The 11,299-nt window shown below is 32.8% G+C and overlaps 1 protein-coding gene across 1 annotated transcript; it reads right to left on the reverse strand.

The window, feature by feature from the left end:
- Positions 1–277: 277 nt before the first annotated feature.
- Positions 278–2,971, reverse strand: LOC145107233 (vesicle-associated protein 4-2-like). Its single transcript, XM_079044072.1, has 7 exons — positions 2,633–2,971; positions 1,593–1,663; positions 1,353–1,434; positions 1,113–1,231; positions 960–1,037; positions 760–879; positions 278–647 (listed from the first exon to the last, which is right to left on the reverse strand). Exons 1-7 carry the CDS (start codon positions 2,913–2,915, stop codon positions 588–590), a joined length of 813 nt encoding a protein of 270 aa, XP_078900198.1. The 5' UTR covers positions 2,916–2,971; the 3' UTR covers positions 278–587.
- Positions 2,972–11,299: the final 8,328 nt, after the last annotated feature.

An 11,299-nucleotide genomic window follows, 5' to 3' on the forward strand; every position in this document is an offset into this window, starting at 1 on the left:
GTTGACGGGGATGTCTCCTAAAGAAGCTTCAACAACAACAACCAATGTTCTTAAACATATCATCAAGAAGTTTCCAACTGAATAAACAGCTCTTCAGATTACATTGAAATTTCAATTTGTATTTAGGTGTTGTTTCTTATCGCTTATTAAAAACAACATATTCGTTTCTGTAAAAATGTTTCTTAGTTTATACTGAGTATCAATTTTAAGAAACCTTGGTTATTTAATGGGCTAATGTATTCATTAGTATACAGATATCAACACACAGGAATCTTAGTTTTGATGGTAAAGTGAAAGATGGGTGCAAGTCCAAGTAGTACCTTTGTGCTGTATGGACTTGTACCTTGTACCATGTACAATTGTACATGCACCCACCAACAACTTGAATGTGATAATTTACCATATACCTCTCAAGTTACAGATTCAACTCGCCAAAGCTTTTTACATGGAAACATTTTTTTTTCAAACGTCTGCACAACTCTTCTGTGCAGAGACCGGAACAAGACAAGACAAGACAGAACAAAACAGATTGTACTGCATGATCATACACCAAATGATACAAAATGAACATAAAAGGAACAAACTTATTAAACCGAGTCTACGCCTTCAACTTGTTGTCGCGCCAAATATCTCTCTCTTCTCTCTTTCTAAATAATGCAACAAAGAGGAGAACATTAACAAGCATATCAACATTTAATAATAATAATAATAATAACTTAATAAGTAAGTTAATATTTCAAATATATAAAAAGAGCTCACCCATTCATCTATAACAAGACCTTCACCAACAATTTTTGTCCCGATTTCTTCCGGAGGTTTTTTTCGGGATTCAAGAGCAGCTTCTGCCTCGGCTAACTGACGTTTCAATTTCTCCAAAGCCTTAAAACAGGGACAGAAAGGTAATTTCGCATTCAGACGTATAAAGAACATATAATAATAATAATTTGGAATCTACTTACAGGGCTAGGGCGTTCCACGTCTAGAAAAACAACTTGTAAAATCTGTTCCACTGCCACTTGATCTTTCTGCTCATCGAACTGAGTCAACACAGAATAAAACTCAGTTACCAAAAACCAATTTTACATATATGTATAGGTATAAGTATAACTCACTAGCTCAGGTACATAATCCATCATCCCTTTGACTTTCAGACTCATGATTTTGAATTTGACTTTTCTTTTTTGATCCATTGGTTTTTCATTGTTCTCTGGAGGCTCCACAAACTTAAAAACTGTCACAATTCACAACCATTTAAAACATAAGCAATAAAAATGAAAGTAGAATTCTACTATAAAAAAAAATCACTGAAAGTATGTTGCTATTTAGGGAATGTAACCCTAAAAAATAAATACCTGTTGCAATAATACTCTCGCCAGGAGCAAGAATAGCACCAGGAGGCCTCATGAAACAGCTTTTTGGAGCGGTTGTTTGAAACTTTATCAATACAAGAAAACAGCATATATCAGATTAAGGTTTAAGGTTAAAGTTGTATTTAAATAAGAGATGGAGTTAAACTTGTGATATTATAATTGTGAAATTATTAAAAGAATATAGAAAAATAGTAGCAGGATTAAAGAAATTTATGGGCATACCTTGAAAGCTACATGAGATTTGCTGGTGTTCTTTATCTTAATAGCACTTTGGACTTGCTTACCAGGTTCATCTAAAGAGTTGAAAAGAACAAATTACATGCATTAAATGGAAAAAAATAGTGATGTACTTTTATTTATTTGTGTATTCTAGCATCCAAATTTCATTTCTTTCAATTACAACACTGTACTTTTATTTCCTAATTAAGCCTACTTGATACTCCAAGAGTAATATAATTTTGTGTCCCATTTAGCTTGTTGTTCTTGCTTTATTTACTTGCTACTTTGTGTTGCTTACAAATGTGGTCCAAGTTAGGGTAACTTACTTTGAGGACCAAGTGTCAAATGGTAAGTCAGCATGCCTTTTCAGCTTATCATTGTTTTTAGTACTAAGATGAAGTGACCTCATTCTTACATCTTATCTGCTACTGTCTATGAATAACCCCATAAATCAAGAATCTATGAATAAGGACTACAGAATTGTTGACTCATGCTTGTAAGAATCATAAAAGTAGATTTAACCTAGCAAAGATAAGGAAGGTATGTGAACATTCACAAGCCATGAAATGTAATTTCTCGCTAATAACTTGTTTACATCAACAACTTCATGATATAAAGTTGTAAATCTATAAATAAATTCAAACAAATGAAGTATAACCTAATTAATAGTTGTGTTGGTCCGATTTAGCACTTAAATTTCAACTACTTAAAACATAAGATTTAGCATAAGTAAATCTATGGGTTCCTGATCGAATTGACAGCTGCTGTAGGAAGATACCAATTAACATCATCGGAGTAACAAAAAGTACTCTTAAACTGTCATCAAGTAATGTGATTCGATTTCGCATTTTTCAAGTCACAAACAAATAAGCAAGCCTAGTATAGAAACCAACATTAGAAAACAGAAATTTCCAAATCGATTGAAAAAAACCAAGTAGATCTCATGCATTTAGAAACAAACAGGTGGGATATCGAACAAGTAATACTAAAAAATTAGTAATTTTTGGAGAAAAGGGAGCAGTAGAAAAGACGAGTGTTCTTACAGGGAAAATAAAGCTTATTTCGCGGATCAAGTCGAAGGCGACGTCGTGTTGGAAGCAGAGATCTAGCTACCGATGAGACCGAGCTGCCGGAGCTCGAGCTATGGTTATTGTTGATGTTGATGTTGTTGTGAGGGTTTGATCCTTCAATTTGGTATGAAGAAGTCGAGGAAGTTGTATGCGTGGTACTATTATTTGTGCTCCGAAAGGGTAACTTAAATAATCCCCAAACTTTGCCACCACCGCTGTTGCCGTCCGACGAAGTTCTATCGTCAACGATGGCCATCTCCGGTCAATTAGATAATTCACAAGCGGATTTGCAGTCTTCTGATATATAAGAGCTTCTCTCTCTCTCGCTCAAAGAAAAATGCTTCTTTCTCTCTGATTTTCTTTTTACGCCCCTCAACCTTTTGTTTATTTGTAAAACTAGACACCTTACTTTTGAATTTTGATATTATCTCTCTTAAGCTTACAAACTTTTTTATTTTTCTTTAAATATAGCGTCACCTCATATATTTTTTGTAATAGTTATAATGGAAAATCCGAATCATTTTTATAATATTTATTTCTAAAAAATTAAAATATCAACTATATAAACGTAAAGCAGTCGTTTTATTTGGCGTAAAGATATTACTGCTGACAGCCTGACATATATTTTTCTCATACCATGTCTTAATCAGATTGATTGCAAATGTCTATTGTTGTTAGTGTTGTTTAAGTATCAATTTAAAATTAAATAGTCTACATGTTTTTGTTTTACTTTCACATGTTTCGCAAATAAAAAGATTTTAATAAACCATAGTAAATATTTTTTTCATTTCACTTTCACATGTTTCACAAATAATATGATTTTGAATAAATCATGGTACAGAACCTTTTCATTTTACATTCACATGTTTCATAAATAAATTATTTTGAATAAGTCATGGTACATACCCTTTTATTTTTCCTTAAAAATGAAAATGTGTGACTAATTAAATCAATATTTGTTTATAGGGAAAATTGTCGAATTCATAAACGCTAATGGAGCAATCTGGGTACTGAAAATAGTTGAGGGTGGCAAAGTGAATATTATAGCAAAAAGTTGGTTTAGCAGCTGGATAGTATTAATAAATTAATGATAATGATGGTCCCACGTGTCTGCGTGTTTGTTTACACAGTTGAAACGTCGGCGTATTCAGCTTTGACATGTCAGAAAGTGCAAAACTGTTAGCCTGGTTGACTTCCCTAGTTCGATATCAACTTTTACCAATTTTAATTTGACATTTATCTTTAAATTTGTATAAAATATTATTGTTGTTATTTTTAAAAAGAAAATATTACATCGTAACATATGTCAACTTGTTTTAATCATGTAATCGCAGAATATCTTAGGTAAGTCAAAATTCGAATCCTAAATCTTTTGTATGAAATATTTTTTAACTGATAAACTCCCATCACAAAGTTGTAATTTTATCAACCATGTATATTTGTTCTCTTAGGCTACTCATTGTATCTTGTTTATATAAAATGGAATGTTAGTATCATATATATATATATATATATATATATATATATATATATATATATATATATATATATATTCAAATCAAAAGTTTATATTTAAATGAAAATTCTGTATGACCCTCACAAGGATTGATAGGTAATTATTAATAAACTGGTGATGTATGTAGCGGGTTTTATTTGCATTTAATGGATGACTTTAGTGACTTATTTCATTATAACTCATTGGATTATAATGTAGTGGCCTAAGCCTAATTTATGGGTTAATCATCAAAAATTCAAAATAGCAATATGGATGAGTCATATTATCAAATATCCAATTTTTTGTGTATTGGAAGTCACAAAATGTTTTTTTCTTCAAATTTGTGTTATGAATGGACATTAATATATAAATCATCAAAAACATTCTCATCCTTTCTTTTTTTTCCTTGATTTATTCGGTTAAGATATTTCATCTAGTGGGTTAGTTTATTGGGTTCAGATATATATTTAGTAAACTAATTTATTTGTTTTATTTTGAATTATTTAAATCTATTTGGATTATCTGTTTTATATTTGGAGTTGGATCAGTTTTTGAAGTAGCCTTATCAATGCACATCTGATGAGCCTTTGTGTCTTTTGTCCCTAATGAAAGATGTTCAGACAGATTCTAAGTTGTCAAAATTGTCATTTGTTTTATTATACATGATAATTTGGATGTTTTGATGATGACAGGCGAATGATATCCAGTTTTTGGTGTTTAACCGGATTAAAAATATGGCTAAGATTAATAGTTTGAATTGGAATGATTCACGATGTTCCCCTATGACATGATTGATGATGTTCCCATATTTTGGTATGTAACTTGTAATTTCTACTTTATATTTGTCTAGCTTTTCACTAGCATTGTTTTTTAATAAAAATCTTTACTCGTACTAAAAAAAATTGTTTTATTCAATAAATATACCATTGGTTGATAAATGCTAATACGTTATTTATTGGCTTGTCTACTTAATAAATTAGAATTTATTGGGTTATTTACTTAACGGTTTAGGTCATTTTAGTTACTAAACTTTTTTTGTTTTATATTAGTCATTATACTTTATTTAAATAATCATTAGCCCCTTGATCGTTTTGGTTGTCGTGTGGTCCGTCCGATTCATTGTTTGCAGTTGTTTCAGACATTTTCCTAAACATAGGAAAATTTTCGTTTTCAACACCACATAAAGGAAGGAAAGTCTTGATACAATTTAAGCAACTATCCTAAACTCTCAACACACACCTTCCCCTCTTAAGAATCTAAAGTAACCTAATCTACACTGTGAGTTTGAATACTAACATTTGTATTCAGTTCACTTATTACATGGCTCTGATACCAACTTATAACATAATAATTTTTTCATCCAAATTTTTCTTTTTATTTTAAATACTTTTTAACAGAATAATGCAACGAAAGTCTTGTTAAAAGTTTATTTGAAAACATCACCAATGTTACTTAAATATAAAAAAACAACCTCTTTCAAAAGTTTAAGTTCACCAAACCAACACCAAACAAGTTTTCAAATCCAAAAATAGATGAAATCTCATCGACAAGTCAAAATGGTATCATCACTAAAAATATGCTAAATGAACTACCCAAAAGTCGTCATCATCACCAAGCCATCAAACTATGTTATTTGTACCAATGGAAGACAAACAACAATCAATGAAACAAGTGTCAGCATACGCTAAGTGAGTCAATCATAAATACGATGTTAGGGAACGTACATATCCCAAATGGGTTAGACAAAGCATCATATAAGCATGCATTCAAACTCTCACATAGCATGACATCAAATACATCACATAACCAACACAATAATGCTCAAATAATATTATTCTTTCTTAGAGATTTTACATTTAGTTACACTTTTATTATTCATCTTTGTAACTAATTATTACTTCATTCATCACAATAATATTATAAGATAATATTAATCTTCATTTTCATCATTAATAATTACTCTCTTCTAATCACCTTTGTAATTATTATCAAATATTTTCTATTTGCGGGTCTATATATTCATCAGTAACCCACAAGGTAAGTATCATGTTCACTAATAACGTGACTGACACGACCCAGTGCACTAAGTGAGGCGCGACTCTCACCCATAACATTTCCCCTTATTGGTTGTGTTTGTTACTCCGACATTGCATATACTAGTACATGTGTTGTCGTTAAGGATTGGTAAAAATGGTGCCAATTACATTGTGATACACCTTCCAAATCCCATGTGATGTTTGTGTTGGATCCACCGCATTGCCAACATCACTCCAGTCCACCCACCGCAAGGACCATGTCCCGAGTGTTTGTCTAGAAAAACCACTCGACGCCTCTTTTGGCTTAAGCTCTTATGCCACCTAACGATCTAGATATGGTATACTGTGACATCCTCCATTTTTCAGAACCAATTAAAACTTTTTCTTTATGCTTTAAAAATAATAAGTTGTTTTGTTATGGAAAATGACTAGTTTAATAAAACATTTTTTTTGAGATTACAAATAATGTTTCAAAATATTACAATACCAATGATGTCATAATTAAATATCCAACATAGGTTACAACATAAATATTTAAAGGTCGTGAATAATATAGCATGCTCATCTCTTATTCACTCGGCATCCTGTAACATCCCGATGTTGAGGTAATTTCAAATTTAACTCTATGTATGAAGAAATATTGCATTTTGTTTCTTGTGCATGAGAAAGAGTGAAAAATTGCCCACAGTGACATTTTGGTAATTTCTGGTCGGAACTTAGTATGTTGGGCATACTCTTCGTACGCAAGGCGTACACACGAGGAACTTAGTATGTAGGGCGTATGTGCGAGGTTTCAAACCATAAGTTTTAGGGTTTAGACCATATTTAAACAACTTTATGGCCCCAGGACCTTTACCCTAATCAACCTCCGCTTAAGAAAACGTCCCTCTAACTAACCCTAAGTGAGAAGAGTGTATTTTGAGCTCAATTGTGTGTTTTGGTGGTGTTCTTGAAGAAAAAGAAGTTTGTAGAAAGACATTGGAGCTTGGAAGAAGCTTGGATCTAGGATTATCTACTTGCTAGCAACCTCCAGGAGGTAAAAAGCTTCTAACTGGATCATCCTATCTTAAAGATCTAGATATTCCTTCATTTAGGGCATTTTTGGTCCCAACCTTTGTGATTCTTGAGCACGACATGCTCTTAACCCAATAAGTCGTCCTTTTAAACCCAATGGGGGGTCTTGAGTCATAAAAATGGTATCTTGGTGCTTAGTTCTTTCCCATGTATGCTCTAGAAGGTCTTAAGGTGTTAAGAAGTTGGGATTGTTGGTATTAAGCACTTAATGAGCATGCAAAGTCATAAAGTTGGAAACTTTATGACTCTCAGTGGTATTTCGGCCACGAATCTACTTTTGAATGTATTAATTGGGATTTAAATCCAAAAAAAAAAAAAAAAAACTCAACCCTAAAAGCTTTTGTAATATTTTAATAAGAGAAATCAAATGTTCTTCTATTTTTTTTCTCTTACCATCTTTCAACATATTAAAACACATTTAAGATTGTGACACTTGTCATATTTAATAAAATTAATAAAAGTTTATTACACTTATAATCATCTAAAAATGGTAGAAGGATGTGTAAGAAAAATAAATAGGTGGATATTTAATTTCTCTTTGGGCAATACCATAAAAGTCCCAAGTTTCATACACGTAGTTAAGAAAAGTCCTAACTTTTTTTTGGGTTGGTTAAAACCATAACTTTTCGAATGACCTTTCATTTTTAACCTATTATCCGATCATCCTTATTTTTTTGATTGAAAGCTTTTCAGAAAACTTATGGTTTTTACCTAAACGAAAAATTAGGGCTTTTTCCAACAATTGTGTAAAAGTTGGAACTTTTTTTGTATTTGTCATTTCTTTCGTCACCCAGATTTATATACACAAATGATATTTGTAGATCTATCAAAATTCTTATTTAATGTTTAAGCATATAAATATCGTAATATAAGTATAAAATGCGTATTGTATGTAATTTATATGTACAAATATGTATTTTACTTATTTTTATATATAAAAAACGTATTTTATGTATAAAAATGTATTTTTATGTATTTATGTATGTATAAAAAACGTATTTGATATATATATATATATATATATATATATATATATATATATGTGTGTGTGTGTATGTATGTATGTATTTTATGTTTTCTAAAATATAGGTATACAAATAAGAATTTTATGTATAATACGGTTTTTATACATAAAAATATATTTTTTATACATAAAAAAACATTTTTACTTATAAAAATAATTAAACGAAAATGTATTTTATACATATAAAATACATACAATACATATTTTATACTTATATTACGATATTTCTATTTAACAGAATTTCTAGCCCCCTTTCCCTTTCCTTGTGTCTTACCCTTTCATTGTGTCTTCCCCTTTGCTCCAACTTCACCAATGCCTCCATGCTCTTTACATGTTCTGGAATTGTGCCCCTAGTTATGACACTTTGAACATGTGACTGCAAGAATTTTCCTGCTCAATTTAGTGGTTTGGCTGTTGGGCTCATCAACACCTCTCCTTCTCTTCTTTTTTGGCCTCCCAACCTACACATATGCATATATTATAGTTAAAACATAAACATACATGTTGGCATTCAAAGTACATATTTAGCCTAGTTGACATAACAACCTGTATGTGATGTTTTGGTGGAGTTAAAGTGAATGGACAATCACTTTTTGGCCACATTAAATGACCATTTATTGGATCAACTTTGTTCAGATACATGGCACTCCATGTTGATAACTTATAGCAAGGATGGACCCAATCCTCAACATCAGGGGCATCTTCTCTATTTTCAATTTTGTTCCATATAGCAAAAACAACATGCCTACATGGAAAACCTATAATCTACCTAAAAGTGCAACTTCTTTCATTTAAGTTTACCACATATTGATCCTGCCATGTGCTTGCAACTTGGTACTTTCCTGCCCCATTATACTTAGCTACATACTTTTCTGCTTCAGTCTTAATCTCCACTAAAATTATAGTTGCAGTAGTACTTAGTTCCCCTTGACACTTATCTATTTCCTTTTGCACAATACACAATCTCTTCATGAGATACTCTCTAATATACTCTAAGCAGGTGATGATTGGTTTATCCCTACCTTCATCTATCTTAGCATTAAATACCTCAAAAAGATTATTCAACAAACAATCAGTGTGTGCCCTACCTGTGTAAAACATATTTAAAAAGAAAATTACACATTTTATATTAAAAAAACTTAAAACTCAACAACTTGTTAGTGGCATACCACTAAAGTGAGATTTAGACCATGTCTCTGCAGGAATCTTACACAACCAAGAATGAGCTTCATCATTAATTTTCTTCAAATCATCCATTGCATATTTAAAGTGATTTAATGTTGTTGCTCTACCACATTCCCAAACCTTGTCGCTCAACTCTTTTCCTTTCCACTGTTTCTTCATTTCTCCTGAATATACCTCAAACAAAACCTATATTCTGCATTGGGGAATACCTTTGCAACTGCTGGTATTATCCCCTTAACAAATACAAATATACTCAGTTTCATATATAAAAATAGAAAGTAAGCTACACTAACATGAGAAATAATGAGGTGAAACATACCTTTTGTCTATCAGAAATGAAGGTAAAATCTGAATTTGCTCCCAATTCCAAGTCTTCTCCTAACAATTCCATGAACCATGTCCAAGAACTAGTTGTTTCTGCCTCTACCACTGCATATGCTACAGGGTATATTCCATTATTTGAGTCTAGACACACAACATTTAGTACCTGCCTAGGATATGGGCCTTTCAAGAATGTACCATCCACTCCCAGGAAATCCCTTAACCCAGATTGGAATCCCAACTTCAATGCACCTAGACATACATATATCCTTCTAAAAGTTCTTGTAGTAGTCGACAAGCATGCTTCAGGATACACATCTATCTTAACAGTTGTACCAGGATTAGTGTTTTGTAGTTCCAAAGCATAATCCCTCAGATCCTGTAACGCCCCGTTCCTGGTACGCATTTAATTCATTAAAATATTCATTTTGGAAGATCTACTCGACGAGTTGGTAGCCCTAACTCGTCGAGTAGGTGCCAGCTAGATCGCGGGATTTAAATGGTCTACTCGACAAGTCCGAACCTGGACTCGGCGAGTAGGTCTATCAGGAGGAAACCCTAATTTTCAGGGTTTGCACCCTATTTAAACATCATATATGGCCTCCACCCCAGCCTCCATCACCTCCAAACCCTATTATCGAAACCCTAATCCGCCATAAGTGATATTGAGCTAGTTCTTGTCATTTTTGAGTGTTTTTGTGCATTGTGAAGCTTGTGGGAGAAGAAGAAGATAGAAGGCTCAAAGGGGAAGAAGTAGATCCAGGAGCTACACTTCATTTACTGCATTTTCTGGTAATCAAGCTTCCAACTTGATCATTCTTCTCTTAGATCTAGTTATCTCCATATTATGAAAGTTTTGGGTCAAGAACCTTGGTCCTTGGGGTTGGGACGTCCCAAGTGACTTATATCTCAGATCTAGGAACTAGAAAGGGTTCCATAGCATAAAGGTGCAAACTTTATGACCATGGAAGCCACATGCAAGCATATAAGCAAGTTTATAGTCTTTTTAGCCCTAAAAGACCATGCATGGAAGGAAAGTTCGGAGCTTTATGTGTCCAACAGATGCTAAAACCTTAGGTTTGGGTTTGTATGCGTAGATTTGAGATTATATGGCCTTTTGGACAAGATTCATGTTTTATAGGAATTAAGGTTTTGTCTAAACCCTTTTAGAAGAGCTATGAACGGGTAAAGTTGGAAACTTTACCCTTAGGAGGGCCTTTCCAGCGGACAAACGAGCTAAGAACCTTGGATCTAGGAGATAGGGGCTTAATCTGTTAAGATGGCCAAACAGACAGAAGGACTCGTCGAGTCCATAAGGGAACTCGACGAGTCGTATCCTGTTGTCCCGATTACAGTTAGTAGAACTCGACGAATCTGTTAAAGGACTCGATGAGTGAATGAGCCAAGTCGCGACTAAGCAGCCCGATAGAATACGATGAGTTGGTGGAACGACTCGGCGAGTTGGATCGCGTTTTCAGGATTTCTGAGTTATAGAACTCGATGAG

Source organism: Lactuca virosa, chromosome 4, assembly GCF_052849685.1.
Source record: "Lactuca virosa cultivar CGN04683 chromosome 4, Lactuca_virosa_CGN04683_v6, whole genome shotgun sequence".
Taxonomy (NCBI): Eukaryota; Viridiplantae; Streptophyta; class Magnoliopsida; order Asterales; family Asteraceae; genus Lactuca; species Lactuca virosa.

Coding starts and splice junctions, on each gene's coding strand:
- LOC145107233 (XM_079044072.1), bottom strand. CDS start 2,915: ATGGCCATCGTTGACGATAGAACTTCGTCGGACGGCAACAGCGGTGGT. Junction 1,038..1,112: donor TGGATTATGTACCTGAGCTA/GTGAGTTATACT, acceptor GTGTTGACTCAG/TTCGATGAGCAGAAAGATCA. Junction 648..759: donor GTCTTGTTATAGATGAATGG/GTGAGCTCTTTT, acceptor TGCATTATTTAG/AAAGAGAGAAGAGAGAGATA.